We start from the raw sequence: 24,080 nt of genomic DNA, 5'->3' as shown, positions 1-24,080 counted from the left end.
CTCAGAAGGGATGAGGACCTCGGTGTTGGGTTTAGGCACTGGTCCTACAGGAACATGGAGAACTCAGATCATAGTTCAATCTTGAATTAGTAGTTGAATTTTCCTACCTCAGATAGACCTGGCATTGGCTAAAGAGAGTTTTAGCTATGTTTATTGAGGTAGTGTCAAAAGGAAACCCAGACACAGGACTCTGCGGAGTCAGATGCTGAACAACAAAAAAGATGATCCAAGAGCACAACCTAACATGTCCCTGCATCCCAAGGGAGCAGTGCTTTAAACTGGTCAATAACTAACTCAGTCCACAAAAGCCTGAATAAATCATCTGATGACTAGATATACACACATTATAAATGTTTCGCTCTGATAATATATGACTGAGCTGTTATTCGACAAATAGCAAGTGATTAATAGATTTGATGAAGTGCATAATATTTTACTAATGATTAATGTATTCATTTGAAACAAACAAACAAAACCCAGCCTTTTCCTTAGTGATCACAAGGAACTCTTAAGTAATGGCTGCAAAGAGCTTGGAGACCCCTGGATGAGCTGTGCCTGTTATTCCTCCTTTTATCATTGTGTATTTCTAGTGATTCATTACCAGGGATAATACATTCATGGGTTATATTACTGATGGCCTCATTTAGGCCTATGGGAAATCCTGTTCAAAAGCTTGGAACTAGATGATCTTTCAGGTCCCTTCCAACCCAAACCGTTCTATATGCCCACTAAAATCTACAGGTATTTGGCATTTAGGCAGTTAAGTACCCACACAAAATGCTTAAATATCTTTTTTACGTGTGGGCCAACCTTATCTGCTTGATCTGACTGGAGACAGAAGCGGTGTGATTTGGGATAGTTTTAGCACGGCAGGTTACTGCATACAGCACTGCAGTCCATAAGGTTTAGTTGAGCATTGCCCTGGCTTCAGTTCTCCCTCTCCCTCCCTCTTAATCCCATTGTGAAATATAATTTCTGTGAGTCCCCAGAGAAGATAAAGGACCAAAGAGCAGGAGCTCTTCCTCAGAGCTTTTCTGCAAAGGCAGACTGATTGATTACAGATTGGACGCTGCTCCAAGTCTCTTTCTTAAATGAAAAATTGAGAGCTCTTAAAAATGGAATATTCTCTTCTAAAGAAGGAATTTTCACTGGCACAAGCACAATAAGAGGTAGTAGTGGCTTGCTCAATACTTCTGTGTGCACTGGTTAATCCTTTACTACTCAGCCCCTTTGCACTGTCCCTGTGGCACCTGATGATAACTCATCTGTAATTGGTAAGGGATTCAGTTTTGTGTATCCAGACAAAGCTTAAATCGCTCACATTTGGGCGAGCTCCCTCTTCAGTAGTCACTGGAGTTTTCTGGGTGCTTATTCCATTTTGCAGCAATTTTCAGGGCTGCAGAATCTGGTTTGTTTTTTTTTTTCCATGCTGGAAGACTCTGGAACAGCCAGTAGTGTTTTCATTAGACAAATTCCTGTCAAAACAGCTCATTTCTTGGATCTCTCTTTTTCACCATAGTCACTAGTGACCAGAGAGGCTGAGACTTCAAAACTGTGTTGAATGCAATCCATCACCTGAAACACTGTATTGCTGACAAAATCAAAGAGTTTGACAAAACCTTACTTTGGAGCAAACATTCTTCTACCTCACTGAGCTGATTTTATTACACCTAAAATGCAAAGACTTTGCCAGCTTGGCACTTGCCTTCCTCAATCCTTGTAGAACTTTACCAGATCTGCTCCCCTCTTGGTGCACAATACCCACTACCATGAGTTAAAATCCCACCCTGGTTCTACAAACACTTGCAAGACTCTGACAGAGAGGTGACATATTCCTATTCCAGCTATTAGACACCAGCAATGCATATAAAGTCCTCACCTTCAGATGCTCATCTACAGTTGTATAGGAGACGGTCACCAGTGGAGCTGATGTGTTCAAGCAGGGAGGTAAAGCACTGTCTTTAAAATATCTGAGTCCCCAGGAGTGAAAACAATAAACCTATTTATGACTCTTCTGAAGGAGAAAATTAAGTCCAAGTATAGTTGGCAAATATGCTGTAAGATTATTATGTAGCAGCATTCAGCCTGTTCCACACTCTTAGTTCCTCCTTTGTTAGATGCTACACGAGCTGGGGAGGCTTTTTTTGTCCCCTATTGTGGAGCTATTTCACAGAAAAGTCTGCTTGAGTCTCTGTGTGAGTCTCAAACCTCTTATCTGCACAGAGGCACCTATGAGACTCTGTGAACATCTATGAGCACGGTGAGCTCTGCTGCCTCCCTACCTCTTCAGTACATATGATTCTTAAATTGAACAGGACAGCCTCAATAAACATGTATGTAGAAGGTAATCCCCCTTCATTTCAAAACACCAGCATCCCTGAGTTTGTGTGTGTGTAAAGACTCCAGGAATAAAATGCCCCTGGGTGATGCATATACCTCATAGAAACATTGGAACAAGTTGTTTCAACATCCAAAGGCTTTTCTCCCCTTTCAGATCAATTAGTTCACCTGAGATTATCAAATTGTTAGCACAACTTCCGTTCTGATATTGCTAACTTATTCACATGCCTGCTCAGTGTGCAGACTTGTGGTAGGATGGAAGGCTCTAGAATATATTTCTCTCTGGGTTTGCAATGCTATTGCTCTGTGGCTTGCTTTCCCTGCTTATGCATGCTGAGGAGATTTACTATTATGAATTGCCCCACAAAACTACCTTCAAACTCAAATTTAATAACCTAAGTATTATGAAGATCAATATTATGGCTATTCTCATTCATATGATTAGCACTAATATAATTTGGGGAAATATTTATGCTGCAGTAGTGACTAGAGACCTGGATTAAGAGGAGATCCTCGGCATCTATACAGAAGAAAAAGACACTATTCTCTCCAGCTGTGTACTGAAGTGCAATACTCAATCTCAGAGTCTCCCTGGGTTTGGATATTTTATGTAAGTTATCTAATAAGATAACAAACCAGCCTTACAATCCCTACAGCCATATTGCTAACTGTTTGAAAATCATGAGTCAGGCTCCAAAAAAGAATTAAGAGATTGGTTTTAAAATTCATGAGACTTTTAAAATCTGATAAACTTTAGGGGTTGGGTTGGTTTTTTTTTCCCCCTTCTTCTTCCTTTTTTTGCCTTCTGCTTTCTGAGTATGTAGGAGTCGCATTATCAAGTTTTCCTCTGCAATTATAAAGGCCGTAAACTTACTTTAAAAATCAAGTTGAGACTCTTTACATAATCACAGGCCTTTAAAAGTGTGGGCTTTGAAGAGACATTAAATAGTCTTCAGATATAGTTCATCCTGTGACTCGGCAACGCTCACCTGCTGAATTGGTATAACCCAGATATCAAATACTCCCAAGAAACAGTCTGGAGTCTATGGGAATGAGGAGGGGATCTGAGACTTTCACAGTTTGTGCATGAAAAGGGGGCAAAGGGAGGAAAACGGAGAGGAGGAAGACAAAATTCAAGGAGAGTATGTTAGTCTGGTGGAGACAATTTACTTTTAACCAGAGATGAAGCTAACAACCTTATTTTCTTATTCCTCTTTCTCCTGCTTGCTCCTATCCATGCAACACACAGTTCTCCTTGTGCACCAAGCTCTCTTCTTAGCCTTACCTGGGCTGTGTGCCTGTGCTCCCCAGAGAAAGCCCCAGACATTTGGAGAGGAGTAAAAAGTAATGTTCTTTCTAGGTTTTGGCTCAAGAGCTGGAAGCTAACACTGAAATATTTAACACAGAATACTCACTAGGCAGGTTTTCCTTTGCTGGGAGGGAAAGAACCAGTCTGAAGGGAAGGAAAAGCAAAATGATGTTGGGCAGGGATGCACGGACAATGAAAACACCTTTGTCTTCTCAACACAGTGCTGCTTCTTCCATCTCCAGGTAGCTGTTGGGGGGCAGTGTGCCTCACTGATCGTTGACTGTGCCTTCATCCAAGCTCAATCCCCTGAGTGCACTGTGATGGTCCCCTACTGAAATTACACCAAAGTCTGTGCTCCAGTAGACCTGTTAGTCACTGCCAGTCCATGAAACCTTAGTCTGCGCCTTGCTGAAGGGCACTTCTATGGCAGAAACTACATCAGCAGCCACACCAGCGAGGGGTGTCAGCATCCAGATGCTTGCAAGATCTAACACTAAGTCAGTCGGAGTACCAGAGATAGATCCCAGGTATAATTTATAGGGAGAACAGCTCTTTCACAGGCTATTCATGGTACTCATTCATGGGAATGAGAGGTTGCTGCAGTATCAGGCATATTTGAGCCTCAGACCCTGGTATGCTAGCTGAGAGCATAGTTATCCAATGAATCATGCCAAAGATGTATCTCTGAGAGATGGAGAGTACCCAGACTGGAGTCTAGTTGTTCCAATTGCTCCCTTCCCCTACTGAAAAGGAGGGCACATGAAAGCCCAGCATTGGGTTTCAGGCCAGCAAGTGTTGAAGGGTAGAATGCTGCATGGTCTTAACAGTCCCTTCAGTTTGGACTAAGGAGGCAAAACACCTCCTGCCATAATCCCAGAGCAGACAATTTCATGTCACTGCTTAAAAAGTGCTGCACACCATTGTTACAGATCAGCCTGCAGGAGCACAGAGTCAGGAGCTGGCTCTTGCTACCTCTAGATGATGGCTGTCCACAAGCAGAGGCTGTGTTAGTGTGAAAATTAGCCCTACAAGGCAGCATGAGAGCCATGTACAGCCAGAGTGTAATGGTGTAATTGGTGTAACTGGTGTAATTCTGCCACAGCACAGCTTTAATGGAAACTCTCCCTTCTCCAAGCAAGCTCTTTCATTGCAAGCAGAAGCACAGGCAGGCCTGACCTGATTGGGAATTGGATGTAATGGCTTCTCTCTCCCGGCTCCTTACCCCTCTGCTGGGAGCCGTCTGCACATTAAAGCAGATGTTGGTTGCACTCGGGTCATGTTTCCAAGCTTTCTTTTGCAGCCATCAGAGCTAGAGACTCTTTCCTCCCTCCCTGCACTCGTTTCTTAATTAAAGCTTAAATTCTGATGCCGTCACATGACTGTAGGAGCAGAGCCCCAGGCAGGCATTTAGTGCTCTGTGCTGTCAGCGGGACTTTGATTTAGAAGCATAGCAGATACGTTAGAGAGTCCCGTCCCTGTGCTACACCCCAGCCTGGCCCTGCTCACAGCTGCCGGTGTCACACCTCAAGGCTTGCTTCGCCTTTCAGGGCAGGCGCTGGAGCAGGTTGGAGGCTTTCCCATGCCACAGAGTATGGGGATGGAGGGAATCTCTGTCCTGTTGAAACAGAGCGGCTTGAGAGCCAGGCAGCTGCGAGGAGTCTGGCAGGGAGGGAGGAGGAGGAGGAGGCAGCACCTGCCTGCAGCCCAGATGAATGGAAACACTGCCGTGACCTGCAGCTCTCATCCGTTTCCATCTCCTCCCTTCCCTTCCCTCCCGGCATTTCTCATCAGATGGGGTGTATTTAACCAGCAAACATGACTCCTTGGTGAAGGAAACCTCACTGCAGCTTCCTTGTAAATACTTCGTGGTCACTGTGTGGAAGCCTGAGGGTATGAAACGGGGTCTGATCACCCGAGACACAGAGCTGCCAGGCTTGGTCACCAGTGACAGCATCCCTAGTGCTCAGACCTGGCAGCCCAAGTAGCGCCTGCATCCTGTTCTCCAGAAGCACAGAAGGTACCAACTGCCCAGGGCTCTCTACAGGGGATGCTGAGAATGGACCAAGCTGCCCACGTGCTGCGTCAGCTCCTTCACCAGGCACACGTGTGCTGCAAGCACACAGAGGAACTGCTGGCTCCACACAGGCATATTTGATTTCACACCACCTGGAGAGGAGATTCTGACACAAAGAGCTGACCCAAACCCTTCTCCCTGCTTGCTGCAGACAAAGCTGATTCCTGGGTTTCTTTTCAGAGGTGTCCTTGGCTTCTGTACCTGCAGTTAGTAGTTTAACACAGGAAACCAGCCCGGATGGCTCCGACTGCCCCGGTGGGATGCATCTTGTTCCATTTACAGAGGCTGGTGGGTGGCAATCAGCAAAAAAGAAAGGGGAAAAAACTACTTTCTGGAACCCAAGGGAAACATCAGATGGATCCAGAAATAGAAAACCCCCTGTAATAGGGGGGGTCATGCCATCTCCCAGTGCTACTGGTGCCAGAACAAAATTATCCCATGCATCTAATAGGATGACTTTTTTGTGTGTGTGCAACAGCTTCTCTGCTGAAATAAGCATCTGCCTGATTTGAAAGCAGAATTAATAATGTGCTAAAAAAAAAACAGTGAAGGCTTCTCCTCGGCTTGTTAGCCTTTAAAATATGCTCCCAAGCCACTGGACCACAGTCTGCTGGTCTGAAGAAATCAGAGCTGAACGTGCAGAGTCACTGCTGCTGCAGCAGGCTGGGGAGCAGCCTGAGGAGGTATGTGATCAGAGCCCTCCCTGTGCTATGCAGAGGGGAAAAGATTCCCCACCAAGCAAGTCCCAGAGGGGACTGTGTGGACAGCCCAGCGGGATGCACATCTCTTTGGAAAGGTTCAGTGACTGAAAATATTTGCCTGTGCCTCTTCTGGGAGCATGGTTAAAATATTTCATAGAATCGTGGAATCATGGAATGGTTTGGGTTGGAAGGGACCTTAAAGCTCATCCAGCTCCAACCCCTGCCACAGGCAGGGACCCCTTCCACTGGAGCAGCTTGCTCCAAGCCCCTGTGTCCAACCTGGCCTTGAACACTGCCAGGGATGGGGCAGCCACAGCTTCTCTGGGCACCCTGTGCCAGCGCCTCAGCACCCTCCCAGGGAAGAGCTTCTTCCTGATGTCTAATCTAGATCTACCCTCTTTCAATTTAAAGCCATTTCATCCTGGATTCAGAAAGGGGATTTTTGTGCTGGAGCATGCAACTGCAGAACTGCACTAACCCTCAGCCAGCCCAGCTAAGAGCTTACCCAGGTCAGCAGGCAGGGCAACCAGTCAGTGAGATGCCTTTCTAGACATACAGCTCATGCACATGCTTTTCTCCAGAGGAACCAGCCAGCACTAACCACAAGCTTATCAACTGCATTGCTTCGGCACCATTCCCTACAGCTTCTGCACTATTCTCTACTTGCACTGCCTCGTTGGGATGAGGGCCTGCCCTTCCCCAAAGGTTGGCCAGATGTCCTGTTCTCATATCTTCGCAGCTCTGAGCATACCAAAGGCTGGTGCCATTTATCCTTTCCTTTGCCCTCTGTTCTCAAGGATATCAAAGAGGAGGAGAGGTGTGTGCTTCTGTCAAGTCCTGCAGCTGCCAGTGCTGTTTGCAAGCCCTCACCATCTGCATCCAAATGCAGTCAGAGCAGCTGCTCCTCCAGCCCCAATGAAGTCAAGCTCCTTGTCTGCTCAGCCCAACAGCCCCAGGACAAAGCACAGTATAGCTCAGCCATTCCCCGTCATCCCCTACTCCTGCCATTATTCTGCTTATGCAAATACATTATAAGCTTCCCCTATGCAGGGAGATGCATTATGCAGGGAATGTAATAACACTGGTCCCTGAAGTGCAAGAATAATGAAGGTGGTGGCTAAAGCAGAGGCAATGTGATGGAATTGGCTGGTTTACACCCATTACTGAAGGGCCTGTGTTTGCCAAACTGCCATGTTAGAGCTGGTGAGACAGGAATGTAAATTGTGGCTCTCTTGTAAAGTTGCATAAACTTGTAGTAATGTCATTTTTGAGATTAACATTTCCATTGAGGAGAACACTGGAAGCCTTCATTGTTTACATGCACTATGGAAATAGATTTAAATTTTGGGTTTACACACATTTATTTACAAGGCTTTTACTGATTACAAACCAATGTACATCACCCGTTCACATGCATAATGTAAACTATGGAGATTTCCTATTTCTTGCCATGCAATGCTGTACGGCTTTCCATTGTTCATTCCACACAGAGGCAAGAGCCTCCTTTCATCTCAGCTCCCTCTGTCCTTCAATTCCTGCTTTGCCTCTCCTAAAAAAGCCTTGCTCTGACTGTGAAACATAAAAGCTGATGTCCCCTTTAACAGATAGCATAAAAACCTAATAGGAAAACCTTGTCAGCAGAACTCCAGCGTGACTAAAAAAGCCAAAGCAAAGATTAAACAGCCTAACAGTGCCTATCAATTTGTACCAGTGCAAAGCATCACCTTAATGCTGTTTGAGAAGAACCTTCACGGTGCTTTTTTGGTTGCTTCAGGCATCCAAATAACTGGAACAGGACTGAAAACTTGCCAGGGTATGTGTGTGAGAGAGGAGCTATGACTGCACATGTAGAGCACGGTTTGTCTCAGCCAGTGGCACCCAGATCTCAGCATCCAGCTTCAGTTTGAACAAGCACATCAAAGCTCAATCCTACTGCTCACCACGGCTCTGCCTCTCTTGCCCAGCAGTGTTGGGGAAAGTATTACTTCTTCTTTATTCTGAGATGCTAAAAGCCAAACCCAAGGGAAGTCAAAGAGTTTCAGAGTGATCAATATGGACATTCAGCCTATTTTATTTTCTCCTTCCCTATTTCAAGGACAGAAAGAGTACTTGCAGATTTCAACATAAACTGATTGAGCAAGTTGAAGAGCAAAGAGCTAAACAAAATACACTCAAAATCAAAATGTCTCCTGTCTGACATGTTTTAACTGGCATTGCTTGACTTTGCGTTTTGAGATGAGATTATATGTCTTAAAAATCGCAATAAAAGAAAAGGTTTTTCACTGGATTAATAAAATGAAAACAAGGAGCAAAGCTTAAACTTCTCACTGAGGCTAAAATGAAATGTTTTGATTTTTCCATTTTACAAACATCCATTTCAAATCAACCCATTTTTAATGTTATTTTTCGTTCCATACAACCAGTGAACCACAAAATCAATTATTTGTACAGCTCTAGTGACCAGTAGATTAAATTCAATGCAATAGAGAGACAGCAGAAAGAGTCAATGAGGAGTGGAGTGATGTGCTGAAAAAAGAGTGGAAGCAGCTCTGCTAGATCTTGTCCCTGCCAAAACTTAGCGTGTATTTTCACAACCACTTTAATACTACTTTAATCCACATTGCTGCTGAAAACAGCAGTCTCACCAGTCCCCTTCCTACTTCCATCCACACAGTCATAGAATCATAGAATGATCAGGGTTGGAAAGGACCTTAAACTCATCCAGTTCCAGCTCCCTGCCATGGGCAGGGACACCTCACACTAAACCATGTCAACCAAACCATACAACCTGACCTGAACATTGCCAGGGATAGAGTATTTGCCACTTCTTTTGGCAATCTGTTTCAATGCCTCAGCACCATCACAGTAAAGAACTTCTTCCTTATATCCAGCCTGAACTTCCCTTGTTTCAATTTGAACCCATCACCCCTTGTCCTATCACTACAGTCCCTGATCTTCACTCTCTCTCCAACATTCTTGCACCTCCATTCAGATACTGGAAGCTTCTCAGAGGTCTCTACACAGCTTCTCTTCTCCAGACTGGAGAGCCCCAACATAGTTTTCTGCCAGATCAGTTCCTCAGCTGTGAAAATCAGAGGTTTACATGCAACCTGCCTGGAAGTTCTGATCAGGAAAGGCAAAACATCTGTAATAGAAGCTGCTAAAACCAGCCATAGAAGCCTCACGTTCGCTCACCACATTGTCCAAGTCCTGTGCCTGGATGTAGGAGCCAGATTTGGCTTTTGCTTACAAATAATAACAGCTCATCATTCCCCCAGCCAGCGAGGGCAAGCAGCCTTCTAACCCCTGGAGCTGTGTAAGCCCCTGGGCAATGCTGGATATGCTATCCCAGATTCTCCAGGCAATAAATCGGTGAACTTTCCTTTATGTCACAGAGAATCTGGCTCATTGTTTTTAACTTGTGGTGCCATAAAACTTAGAAAGTTTTGTGAGACCAGATTGTCCTCTTTTTTAATATTATTTATTTTTCCTCTCAGGGAAAACTGAAGCAGCAGAACAGCACATGTATTTCTAAGTCATTTGTAGGCTGTGTTACGTGCACAGCAAAGATCCTCACTTTATGATCATTCTCTTCCTCTTTGCTAGGGGAATGACACTTTAAGAGACCACGATTTGTGGGTTTTCTAGGACTAAATAAAACCCTCCAGTGTGGCTGAATGCGCTCAGCAGTACCAATCCTTTTATGAGCACACAGTTTAGTGTCCACTTTGAATTGGAGAAACAGGGGAATCACAGAAGTGTTGGTTAGATGAGACCCTAAGGGTCTTTAATCCAGCTTCTACTTGAAGCAGGACTATCACCAGCCCTTGAGTGGACAGAACTGTGGCTTTGTCCATCCAAGCCTTGAAAACCACCACGGATAGAGGCACCCCTCACCTCTCCACTGACCTGCCTTAGACCTGCACCATCCTCCTGATAAAACAACCCTTTAAGGGGAGGAGATCAGCTTTTTTTTCTCTCCTAGGCATCATTCCAACCTATTTATAGCTAGCTTGTGCATCCAGTTACTCACATACTCACAACCCTTCCTGTCTCAGGAGCTGTATTTCCATTTTATATATTCAGGGACCTTACTGTAACGAGTGTACGTAAGCAATCAGTTCTGTCCTGTCACTCTGCAAGTGGAGGGATGGGACAGGCCTGACTGGTTTGTTGTCACATCCTCTACTGCGTTTGGAATCTGTTAATTCATTTTATCCAGATTTGGCAGAGTGTATTTGCAGGTTTCATGGAATTAGGCAGCCTCTAAATGATCCTGCTGCAGGAGAAGTGCAAGGTGAGCAGATCTCCTCTTTATACTCCAGGGTCTCCCTGCTAACCTACACGGAGAGCCAGATTTCCTGGTTCCTACTTGCATTGCAGAAAATGGAATTAAACTCCCACACATAGAAAATCCACCTTTTTTCTTGCTCATTCCCCTTCCAGCCCTGTGCAAACATCCATTTTATATTGCTGTCGTCCCTTATGTCCAAACGTCTTGCAACATTTAATTAAGTCTGCCCAGCAATGCAGAGCAGACAAGCGCTGTCATCTCTCATTCTCAGGGAGTGGGGAGGGAACCAAGGCATAGAGAAGTGAGTTTACCCACAGCCACACCTCAGCCTGGGGCAATAACATATAGATATACATAATCTATACAGATACAATATAGACCCTGACAGTGTAACCATAAGCCTGTCTGCTCAGCTGGATGAGACCATCTCACCTCTTCCCTCTCTGCCTCCTGTGCCTTACCTCTGACATTGAACAACAAAGACTCATTCTTTCCTAGGAAAGATTTGTTTTTCTAGAACTTACTTAAACTGAGCAGCATCATTAGCAAGATGCCTCTGCGTCAGTGCTTCTGCCTGTCTAGCTGCAGAGTGTATTCAAGTGCTCAGTTTATTGTTGCTTTTGCTTTGCCTTATAGCTAAATAATCAGTTTCTGGGAAAAGAAGAAACGACAACGTGACAGTATACTTCAAAGAAGTGGACTGAAGCTGTTAACTACTGTCTTGTGGCAACAGGAATGTTTTCTGGGCTGAGCAGTGCCCTAGTCCCAAAGCCAAGCTGAGCTTCATCTGTTTTCCAGCCTTCACGCAGTACCTACTACCCAAGGCTCCCATGACTAGGAACAGCCAGGATAGTGATAATGAATATTCAGACGCCCCACAAACCACTCTCAGCATCTGCCATCCTATCTGCATTAGCATCAGAGTGCACAGATAATGATCAAAGCAGCATTTTCCTGCCAGAGGCCCCCCTAAACCAGCCTTATTAGTATGAATTGATGCTGATTAATGTGCTTCCTTAATGCAATTGTATCTGCCCCTACTGTTCATGATTTAACATATAAAACATCTCTCCCTTTACTTGCCTCATAATATCACATGAAAAGTGCAGACCTTGACTGAGGATACCAGAAAAATCAGTGGTCTAAGTTTTGTGAGAAAGGAACCTAAAATATACTAAAATGAAATACACAGAAGAAGGGAATAAGCCTTTGGATAGATCTGGATTCAGGCATCCTATGAAAAGATATTGGCAGCTCTGCTGTGCCAGAGCAGTTCTGCTTATGCAGCATGTAAAATTGCCTGGCTAACTAAAATAGGCTCTTTGCTTGCTGTTGGCAGACTTCTGGACTTTAGTTCTGAGGGTTTCATGTTTAGTTTGGTGTCGCTCCCTTTCTAACATCACCTGTAAAAATGAACAAATACTGTGGTTTGCCTTCTGCTCTGTGTAGCACTGACAGTGGCTTTATCTGTATGGGTTTTCAGTGTAAATGACATGGCCCTAATGCGTTGTGTCCATGCTCCTGCACAGCAAGACACTGGGGAAATCACCACTAAACAGATGACAGAGTTTCAATTAGGAATGGGTGAGGTCCTCTTGCCTGATTTCACTTCCACTCCAAATCCTTGGTTGCTCTGGCTGGTTTGAGGTCTGCTGCTTAGAAAAGCAGTGGTCAGGTTAAACCTCATTCAACTAAATCACAAGTGCCTCAAGGAACTGTCTGACCAAAGGACAAAGAACAAACCAGCCACCCCCAAAAAAGTATGGGAGGAAAGGAACATTGAAAGAGAAGAGTACACAGAAAACTCCCATGTGTCGTATCTGCTGCTTTTCTAAGGAAAGGAGCAATATCCTTAATGTAGGATATGTGCCTCCCTTGGGCTAGTCTAGTGCAAAGAGCAATTGAGAGACATCATTTGGTAGGAAAGAAGCTTCTGTGTTGGAATTAAAGAGTTGACAAAATCCCCACAGCTTTACAGCTTCTCCAAGTCAATTTAAGGATCCCACAAAATGAGATTTTACCCCTGTGGGTTTCAGTAAAATGATATGTTCGGGGGGGGGGGGGTGCATGTTCTGAATCCAGCTCTCAACTGCTGGAATTGGCTGTGGCTCCACTAAATTCACCATAACCAGACTGATTTTAACGCTCCCTCAAAAACTGCATGGGACCAGGTTTGAAGTGACCAGTTCTGCCAACAGGGTAGGGTATTAGAAACAACCAACCCTCCATCATCTGGGCAGCCACCTACTTTCTGGCTCCATCTGCTGAAGCACATGAGGCTCTCCCCTCCTCCTCAGCTGACTGCAGTGGGAGCAGGAGATAGACCCAGAGAGTGTTTCCAAAGCGCTCAGCTCCCAGCAGCTCAGACCATGACACTCGTGGCTGGATTTCTCCAAGCCCCCAGCTCCCTCCCTCAGCTTAGTGCATGATATTTGGCCATGAGATGCCCAAAGTGCCCTTGCAATCTTGCCCTGTGTCTCTAAACTCTTTTCCTAACTCCTTCCACTGGACTTTGTCTCATCTCCAATTTCTTTTGCAAGTACCAGCACTGTGACCATCTGTGTCTCCTATGCATGTAGGGTGCTGCTGCCCATTTTCTTCCATGTTGGAAGAAGGAGGACATTGTCTCCTCCTCATGCTACAACTGCTTTAGCAATATCCAGCAGAAATGGAGAAAGAGATCCCTTTCTGCTTCCTGTATATTCAGGTCACCCTTAACTAAGATAAGCCTTCAAATTCTTACCAGCCTCCTACAAACTAAAGGGGAATTTCCTCCTCACCACACAGCAGATACAACTAGAAATCACAGGCTTCACGTACAAACAACATTTTAGTTCCTTTATAAAAGTGGGGACAGCAAAGCCGTGGTGCAGGCTCCCTGCTCTGGGTGTGAATTCTCCATCATGGGAAACCTTTGAGGTTGCCCACAAACCTCTGTCAGATGTGACACAGGTATGTCTGAGTCTGCCTTGGGGAAGAGGCGCGGATTAAATGACCTCTCAAGGCCCTTCCAGACCCATTTTTCCATGATTCTTGGAGACAGAATCCCAGGCTTGGTGGATCTCTGGCCTGACCTACAGTGACAGTTCATAGATGTGTCTGAACACATACATTGCATGCATTTCTCTCCCACTACAGCCCCTGTGGACCAGTGAGGTGGTATTCAGGGCTGAATAGCTCTTTAGCAAAAGGCAGAGCCTCTACCAGGGGCATTGTGTGGGGCAGAGATTTGCAGCCTCTATCACAGTGTTTGGTGTTAGGCAGGGCAGGAGGAGAGCTGGGGATATCCACACATAGGAAGAAAGTCTGACTGAAAAAGGCATGTTTTCTCTGTTCCTCTGGGCAAGCAAAGACAGTGAGACGCCCTTAGTGGATGCATGGCAGCATGGTATCTAGGTCTGGGGCTGTCTTCCCCCCTGAGCTGTTTTGAATGAAGAGGACAAGCCAGAACAGTATCTTCAACCCATGTTTACCTGCCTTTGCTCTGCAGGTTGGTGCGAGGGGAGGGGATGCTGCACTCCCTGGAGGCCATGGGACAGGCACATCTCATTTTTCTTCCCCACACATAGATGATGTCTTGCACATCACTCTTATTCTGCAAGTGCTTTTGGCTCTCTGCCCATGGGGAACACAGCCTAAACACATGTGGTTTCCCTGCTCCCCCCAGTCATCACCTATGTGTGTCTGCGTGCATGCTGCCAGTAGGCTATTCACTAGTGCTTTCTTACCTACTAGTTTGCAACAGTTGTGTTTGCAAGTGTCTTTCTGAAACACACCAGGACTATATAATTATGTAAATGTGCACATGTCTATGAGGGTTTTGCAGTCTCTTTAGGTTTTAACACAAATCTCATGACATTTGCTGGCTTATTCCCCTTCACTCCAAAGCACTTGCTGTGTTAATAGGAGGCTCATATGGGTGCCCCAGCTTTTCATGTTAAAATGAGAAATGAAAAGCATGTTTCTGGATATCACAGTGGGCAAGAAGAGCTGGAAACAAGCAACAACAAAAGCTTCAAAACCTAGAAGGCAAAGGAAAATCCAGATTCTGCCTATCCTCTGGAGTTTTTTAGTTGTAAGTCTCTTAAACCAAGATCACAGTTCTGGGGCAAGTCCAGCTCCTACATGGAGATAATCTGCAGTATGCAGTACATAGCTAAAGCTCATCACTGCAGTATGCAGTAGGCAGTACATAGCTAAAGCTCATCACTCTCAGCAGTGTGAGAACTGCCATACTGATGTGTGTCTTGATATCTTTATGTCTGTTCTCACCCATGTGAACCTTAAGCTATTGGCAGTTTACATGTATGACTACAGAGGCTTGGGGTCTGCCCATTGGTACATTGGTCTGACAAACATGCTTGTGAACCTGGCTATGAACTTATCTGTCGTCACAAATGAAGTACACCCACACCCTTGGTCCCTTTTGTCACGGTATTACCTTCATCTCCCTATCAGAGCTAATGCTGAGTCTTTGGAGCAATTTTCATTGCCAGCTGAGGACCATGAAGAACAAAAGAAGCGCTTCCAGATGAAACAGGGACAATGATGTGTCTCAAACTGACTACAAGCCTTGAGCCCATGGGAACTGACTGAGTTCCCACCACCTAACAAGTTATCCAAGCTCCAGGTGCTGTAGGAAACCAACGTACCTGTATATTTTATATCTGGTTGTAAATCCTTGACGATGTCTTTCCACAAAGGATAAGTAGCTCCGTGAGTGGTGGAAAGGCCCCCTGTCTGAAATAAGCCAATCAAACTCCTTGGAGACATGTTGGTTGGTAGCAGCTGGGTCCTGGTGGGAGGGCTGTACTAGTATATGGTCCCATATAAACAGGAGGTAGAGGAACTCAACAAGCCTCCAGTTCATGCTTTTCTGTCTGCCTTTTTCCTCTCATTCTTGCTCCATTCTGTGGAGTCCTGTTGAAAAAGAGAAGGAAGAGGAGGAAGGAAAGAGAGAGAGAAATGGAGGGGAGAGGGAGGAGGGAGAGAAAGAGAGAATTTAAAATGGGAATTGCTTTGATCCTTCGACAACTGTCTCTCAGGGTGAAAACAGACATGAAAAATCAAGTTTTAAAAGACTTCCCTCTGCCTGTGTTACAGCTTAGGGTATTTGGCAGTGTTTTACTCATGTACCTAAGTGGTGTCTTTAACCTCCTGAGCATATATCACCTTTGAAATAACCAGGTCCTAACCTGAGACATCCTTACCCCAGCTTTTCCATCACTTCCCTCATGAAGTTCTCTGCAGTGTCGCAGAGGCAAGTGAAGCTGGGCGCAGAAGGTGACTGCACCCTAGGCTACAATTACCCCTTTCCTGTCCCTTTAATGCCATGCCAGAGAAACGTGTCTTCTGCTTTCATGCCTGTCTGATGATCTGTAATCCATACTCCGTGCAACCCGAGCAATCTATGAAGGCCCAGCTCTTACTTCAAAGTGTTGCCAAAAAGAGAAATAAAACAAAATAATTACCCAGGCTCCAGTGAGGAGCACATTCGGACACACAGACACACACACGACTATGAAATCCTGCCAAACTCTGAAGGAGAAAAATCACCTCAACCTGCTTTCCTGCCTGTGTGTCTGGGAGGTGTGTGTCTGGTAGAGGGGGAACAAGGTCTGTTGCTATTTCGATTACAGGAGGACCTCCAGGCTCTTTGCAAGATCAAGGCTCTGCAAGGTGACACAGTGAACTTGCATATTCAGTGCAGATTTACTAGGCAGCTTAAGGGGATGCTTCACAGCACCTGGTGCAGGACATGTTGTCATTCATATGATGGGAGAGTGGTTGTTCCACTGCACCCCCACATCAAATCATGGCTGAGGCCAGTCCTGCTATGAGCCAGCTCCTCTCCCCGACGTGTTTAACAGCTAAATAGACAAGACATATGATGAGTGGGAAGGGAAACAGAGGGGTGAAATGCCTTGCCAAAGGTTACACAGCAAGCCACGGATACAGCTGGAAGAGAGCCCTCATCTCCTGACTCCTATTCGCAATGTTTCAGCCATTAGATCATCCACCTCCACAGTCATGCTGTTGGCACAATGCCCCTCTCTGAACAAAGCTGTGTGTTCTATTGGTGGAAGGTGAGCAGCTTGCTTAGCTGACACCCCACGCCTGACATGGATACCCTCACTTTCTACTTCCTAACTCTGGCTGCAGCAGCGTCCCAGCTTGCTGGGTTGTGTTGCGTGTTGCTGATGCTGCTCGGAAAAAGTCATCTCCATACACAGGACATGTTCCTCCTCCTGCCCACCTCCTGTCCATCTGGCTGCCTCGCTGAGTCTGGTGAAGGATGTGCCAGCACAGTGGGCATACCTGGGCAGGCAGAGAGATCTTGAGGCTGCATCCCCCACTCCTGGAGCAAAAACCTTGCTAAAAGTTGTCCTCAGGACAGGTTATACCCATCTATTTCTGCAGAATAGAGTGCAGAGAGACTGTTGCTACTCTCTGAAGCAGGAAAAGTTAGGCTATGCAAAGCTCTGCTACAAGGAAATTTAGCGTCAGGTTTATTTGTACATCCCCAGAAACCATTCTGATTTTGAGTCTGAGTCCACCATAAGCCCTCAAACTAAAAGTTTGTGAGCCCCAAATATGACAGGTTTTGCTAAGAGCGTAGGAGAGGCCAAACCAAGGTGTGCTAGAGGTGCCATGTGCACTTGTAGCACTGCATGTGAATGTGAGACCTTGGCTGATGTAAGCAGCGCAGTGTAGACCAGAGAGCATCACCATCTGCTGGCATGGGTGTCTCCTGCACCAGGATCTATTCCCAGGAGCACAGCAGAGCTGCAGCCCATGTCTCTGAGCATCCAGGTCTCCTGTGCCGGGAGTGTGACAGGGAGCACAAGTGCCGAGTGCGTGTGTGGGAGTCTGCACGTGTGCACAGCATGTGTTTGTGGAGCTGCAGTGTGCTCTGCAGCACTTATCAAAGCTGAGTTGTGTAAGTCTGGTTAAAAACGACACTCAGCTGTTGTATTACATGAAGGAATGAAAAACGTTAAGTATGGGAAAGTCAACGAATGTTCGCTTTTTCTGTTGGGCAGAAGTTCTGTTCGAACTTCTTTCCAAATGCCAATAGAATATTACTGTTATTAAAACTAATGGTACCTGTAGCTCCTGACTGAAGAGGCTGTTCTTGTTCTGAAGGCATGTGTTTAATAGTGGCCTTCAGCACTAACTCTTACTGCACCTATTAGTGTGGCAGCTCTCTGTGTTTCAGCCCATCTCCTCTCAGAAAGGATCGGTTCTACTTTACCTTACAAACCCAGGGTTTGGGGATAAAGGGATATGCTCTATTCCCACACTGAAAAGAATAAAGTATATTCCAAGTGAACTACATTATATCTCTTCTTCCACTCACACTGGTCATGATCCCAAGGTGATTACTGGGAAATGCTCCCAGCTGTATCGCACCCTGAGGATTTCCGAATTCCAGTTCAGGAACCCATTCCTCCTTCTCCATCCAGGCTACTTCTCTGCCTTGCTGCTCTTTGCAGATCTGCAACACTGTCCCATCACAGTAAGCAGCTGCAAACTCAGCATATTTGCCATTAGATGGGTACGCACATTTGTTCTGATAGCTATCAGTACACATTGTCCAGACTTGCTTGGGTGTCTGTTCATTAAACTCATCCAAAACTACCTACTTCATCAGCCAGCCTGGACCAGTTTTGCTTTAAACATTTCACTTTCTATTGAATTTCTATTGCAAAGAGAGGAGCTTTCACATACCTAAATGGAGTGATAACTCCCCTCCAGTTCCCAGGCAGTGCAAGTGTGAACTGAACTATAAGAAGAACCAAATAAAACGTGTTTCAGAGAAGTCCCAATGTGTCCTCCCACATGAGAGCATCACACACTGAGGAAATATCAACTTATAAAAGAGAGGAGATACTCACTAATCCCCCCCACGCACGTCTTCATTCCCCCTTCCTCTCCTTTTAGATTGAAGCTAGTGTCAGGATGATAAGAGTTGTGATAGCTCTTAACCACAGGTTAAGACATGGGGAGAACATGCCTTCAGATCGCTAGCAGAAAAGGACACATCTCCAGTCTGGAAGCTGGATCAGCGCTGAGAGCAGGGAATGGTGCCTGAGGCAATGAAGGATGGTAGAGCACAGTTGGGTCTAGACAACTATCACACCATCAACTTTAATTTTTTAGTAGTATCTTTTTCCCCCCTGTAGCTGCTGTAGAGATGTTGTTTCACATTAAAGATTAATACACACCATGGGGCTGGTCCCCACGGAAGCTATAAAGCTTACTAAAGTGGGATTATTTTGCGTCTAAGGCAATATTATATGAGGTGCATTCAATCTAACTCCTAACAAGACTGAATCTGAAATTAATTTGTTAGGTGTCTTTATGGGGCTCAGCTGATGTGCAATGTGTTCTGGGGATTTTGCAAAGGGGATGGGGAAAAAGGGGCAAGGAGGTGATGTCTCTAAGTATATACAGCTTGGGTAGGAGAGCCAAGACTAAGTAAAAGCCATCTCTGCATTAAAAGGGGAGGCTTGGGAGAGCCAGACACTGGGTTTTCATCCAGGTATCTAGGTTTCTGCTCAGCTCTGCACCTTCTATGATCTTGGGCAATGCCCTTCCATGCTTTTTTGCCTTGCTTTCCAGCATAGAAACACAATAACATTTGACTACTTGGACCACAAACTTGTAGGAGAGGCCATCATCTGGTTATAGCACCTAACAAAAGGCAGTCCTGCTGCCCCCACAGCTCACTAGGTGTTCCTGCCCTATAAGCAATGAATGAAAACCCTCTTGAGGTGACAGGAAGGTTTGTAATACAGCAGTTAACAAAAAAACAAGCTACAAAGGCCATTTCCACTCCGGAGCCTTACAGAGCAATGCAGTCATCTGGGTCCTTCTGGCTCATGTCAGCAAATATGATCATGCAATTAGCACATCTGTTAATAAACATGATCAGTGGGTGAGCTAAGACATAGGCTGCAGTTCACAGTAAATAAGAACTGGGAGAAGAAAATGTTAGATGTACTGATTCTGACTCACATTACAGTCGGTTTCCAGCATCGTCCATCACAAAGGCACATCCATCAGTGCAAATAGGGGTTTCTGTTACAACCCTTTTTATTTTGTTGGGTGGTTTAAGATGGCCTTATTCTAATACAGATCCAGCCTGGAACATTAAATGTTCCTTGTCATGTGAGTCTTAAGGGTTCTTGGAGGAAAAATAGGCAAGTACTTTCTGTAAAGTGCAAGTTGTATTTGAATGTACACTTAATTTCACTGTGATTGATATCTCTGTGTTAATTATATTCTATTTTAGGCAATACCTTTTCTGTCACAAGGCAGTGCCTTTTATCCAAGGAGTTCAAATTGAATTAGAGACATTAATTAAAGCTCTCAGCACTCTAGTAAGGCAGGCAAGTGCTGTTACTCCCATTGTTTCTTGAAACAAGAAGAAAGGAATAGAGCTGGGTGTCTACTTAGCCACTTAAAAGGTAATTTTTATACAGTGGGATAGCTCAGAATGATAGATTTTGCACAGAATGATACTGCAAGGTCTGTTTCATACAAGGGAGGTTGTGTAGCGCCAAATGACTGCTACAAACAGGAAAGGCAGAACGTAAGAGCTCTGACTCTCCATCACTTGCTGTGAATACTTCACTACTCCTCTGCCTCCTGGGATTTTCTACCTTTCTTCTAACCTCTGTACCTTTCATTCATCCCTTCTATTAGATTCAAGTTGATTTTGCACATATCCCTTCTGTTTTCTCCTCCTCGTGTTGTAAACTCTTTCCATCAGGAATAGCAGACTCAGGAAAGAGAAATTACTGAACACATTATTTCCAGTAAAGAAATAAGTCCCCTATCTCTTTAAGCTTCATGCACCAATAATTCTTTCTTGTGTCCCACATTTGTTTCTTGGCAGGTTGAGAGAGGTTTCTGCCTGCTGCCATTTACCAGAGGGAAGAGGCTAACAATCGCTATTTGTATCTGAAACGCTTCTGTTCTGCAGCAACTTCACACACTGCTTTAGGATGCTGATAAATTAGTAAAAGACTGAAGTGTCAAGGGAGAGATGAAACAGCTTATATTAGTTTAGAGCTCGACCCTGCAAAGTGACAATAGTCTGACCTCATTTCAGCAAACAGCTTAAGTGCATCCTTAATTTTAAGTCTGGGAGATACTCTTCTAGATTTTATTCAACTACCCCTTCTTTAAGTTAACTGTACGTTCACATTCCTGCTAGACAGGTAACTACTGCCCTACACCTTTAGGATTTAACTCGTGTTAGGTCACTGAGTGCAACTGGAATGACAATATTTATGTCCTGCCCCTAATTCAGAGATGGCTCATGAAAGTGCTGGGAGGTAGATACTGCCCATGAAACTGCTTTAACTGTCCTTTGGAAACAGTGGTCAGCGATCCAACCAAGCTGAGGACATCTTTTCTGTGTCAGGGCCAGGGGAAAACAGGGAACAGGGATGGAAAAGGATCAGGAAACAAATCTGTCAAGGTTTGTCAAGTCATGAGAACTTCTGTGGATAAACCTGAGCTCTGGGAAAAAAGAATTTGGCTGCTTCTCATCTACATGTCTCTATAGCTCAAACTACAGGGGCTGATAACTGACTAGAGTCAGAGATGGAGCTGCAAGTCAGCAGTGGTTCTGACTTTCTGGATGTCTCTGGCAAGCAACATTGTAAAATCCTGAATGATTATAAAGCTATTATTTGGTGGAAGCGTGATTTCTCCATTTGAGGCAGTGATGGGTGAATCCCTCCCCAAACCTTGGCTATTTTCCACTGACCAGTGCCTACATTTCCACTTAACCAGTTCAGTTTAAAATATGCCTGAGTGATTAGACCTGAAGGATACTCATCAGCTGAAACATTTCTGGGTGAGGAAAAGCAAGGAGAAAGGATACGAAATATCTCACCAAAAATACCAACACAACCCCTGGACTCACTTTTTTGCCAGATTGTTCAGGCTGAAAAAAATAACGACTGGGAGATGTCAGTGTTTTGGCTGTGAGAGCACCAAGGGGAAACATTTCCAAATCTCCGTTTAAAACTATCAGACTTTTTCCCTTTTCTTCTTCTGATTTGTCTTTCCAGCTTCTTAAGGGAGAACACTGATGAAAATAGTTCCTTTGACCCCAAGTGATTTAGAGGAGAAAAGGCTTTTTTTTTCCTTTCAGTTTGTCAACACTGTGCTCACAACTTGTCAGAATATTCAGTGAACCAAAAACATCCTACAAATCCTTTGTTATCAATGCAGTTCAATCAGTAGCCTAGAGGGAGCAGGTTTTGAGCAGAAACTTGACTTACTCCCTGCCTCTATCGAGGTGAGAATCACACTGGTAACAACTAAATACCTGTTTTCAGCTCATTTGTCCCCACACTTCAGCTAATTATAAACTGCTGGTTCTGTTTTGATGAGGATGAGAAGCTCTTTGAAACCAAAGAACTGCAGCAGGCTTGTAACCTCCATCAGGTACAACATCAGGTAGTCCTCATCATAAATCCAGCAGCCAAGGTGCCAAAGCCACCACTCTGAAATCCAGGATCCATAGGCACTAGGTTTATGGATTTGCTTAGAAAGAGGATCCATCTAACAGTGCTCAGTAGAACTGGGAATTAAATTAAAAGGAACTTATGCATGTACACACTGATTTACGTGGTGAAGTATCACATTCTGAAGACAGCCCTGCTGAATCTGAGACTGGAACAGGTATCATGCTAGGTGCTGCACAAACAGACACCAGAAAGGTGGTCCATGCCCCCAAAAGCTTGCAGTCTGATCAGAAGACCAAGGACACCAGATGGCCAGGGACAGATGGGGGAGCACAAGGGAACAGTGAGATAATGCTGCTCAGCGGGCTCAGAGCAGTGGTGTCAGCACACCAGCAGCCCTACTGTTGGCAAGATTGTGATAGCTATTGTCAGAAATGAGAGTTCTAAATAGGGAGGCTGGATAATGAGCTAGCTTTGGAGATGTTTGTGAGGAACTCCTCTCATTTGTGAAGTGGCAGAGATAGAATGAATATAGATGGTAATAATAATGATAAATAGCACTTTTCTGAGCTGCTTATTAAAAAAAAATATGGTGGGTGGTGAGCAGTGATTTCTATTAAACACTGCCCTGAACTTGAAATTATTCCTACTATTATTAAATTATTGTCCAAGCTAAGCCACTTCTCCATAATTTCATTTTAAATTACACCAAAAAATGCAGCTCTGTCCTCTGTCTTCCTCAGTATTTACACACCTCATATCAAAGTCCTGTAATCTCATAAGTGTTAATAGGTTTCTATCCTTGCAGCAGCTCTAAAAGATTGGGAAATGCTGTTTTTTCCCATTCTGCAGAATGGGAATTGAGACACAGGCTTGATTAATGGCTTGTCCCAGATCATTTTCTAACTGCTTCAGGAATTCAACCTGAATCTCTTAAGTCTCAGCTCAATGCGACATCTCCTTGCAGTACCCTTCCTACGCACCTTCACGCTACTATTCCTGAATTAGCTAGGACTTGCCATGGAGCTGCTTAGGATTTTTTTGGACTGCTCATTTTATGTCAAAAAATGCCAATTCATCAGAGGCAGAACACTTGGTAGAAATTTGTTGATTTAAAGGGGGGAAAAAGAAGCATTTTGATAAAGTCAGCTTTTCTTTGGAACAGAATGTGTTGAGTGTTCCATTTGGAAAGGCTCGGTTCAAGATTGTGTTTTGTTTTTCATTACATGTTGAGTACTATACATTCAAAATCAAAATGAAGTGTTTTCTTAAACAGCGTGTTTTGACTGAGCCAAATTTATTTCGTAATTTATGCTTTCTGCAATGTCCAAATTCATTTAGTGCTCTTCTTGCATTTTGAAAAAAAGAAATACCTGTGAACTATACCAAACAAACCAAACAAAAATCAGACTATTCCGTATTGTTGAATTGAGTAATCTGAAAACTAAGTTCAAAGAGGTCTGTCAGAGTCCAGAAACCCTGCTTTTTGCTTTCAAGCCTGTTCCATTCTCTGTCCCAAACTTGCCTTTCTAATACCTTTCATTGCAACAATTAGGACCTGTAAGCAGAAAGCTTGAAGGAAAAAAGTAATCGATGACCAAAACTGCCCTGAAGAGCAATAATGTAACATTTGATCCTAAAGGTCAACTGTTACCCCACACCTAACATTCTTTACAACAATTTTGTTGTTCTGAAATTCGTTCTTGGGCAGGGACTTCACCACCACTGTCACACAGAGTAATCTCACTCCATGGGCAAGGTAATGCTGTTGATTTTGGCATGCTAGGAAGCTGAGGTTACCTAACAATCCTTACAAATGATCCATCTTCCTGGTTTTCTTATCCCTCAGAAAGGAGCTTAGCTCTTAACCTGG

The 24,080-nt window shown here is 44.5% G+C and overlaps 1 protein-coding gene across 1 annotated transcript in view; it reads right to left on the bottom strand.

Moving 5' to 3' along the window:
• BRINP1 (BMP/retinoic acid inducible neural specific 1) overlaps positions 1 to 24,080 on the bottom strand; it is an 86,455-nt gene that overhangs the window by 43,868 nt on the left and 18,507 nt on the right. Inside the window, exon 2 of the mRNA XM_062640345.1 lies at positions 15,371 to 15,638. Coding sequence (XP_062496329.1) covers positions 15,371 to 15,588 — 218 coding nt within the window. The 5' untranslated portion in view covers positions 15,589 to 15,638. The remainder of the gene's footprint in view (positions 1 to 15,370; positions 15,639 to 24,080) is intronic.

Source organism: Pezoporus occidentalis, unplaced genomic scaffold, assembly GCF_034315485.1.
Source record: "Pezoporus occidentalis ecotype Australia unplaced genomic scaffold, CSIRO_AGI_Poc_V1 ctg64, whole genome shotgun sequence".
NCBI lineage: Eukaryota > Metazoa > Chordata > Aves > Psittaciformes > Psittacidae > Pezoporus > Pezoporus occidentalis.
This window is presented reverse-complemented; position numbering and strand designations above follow the sequence as displayed.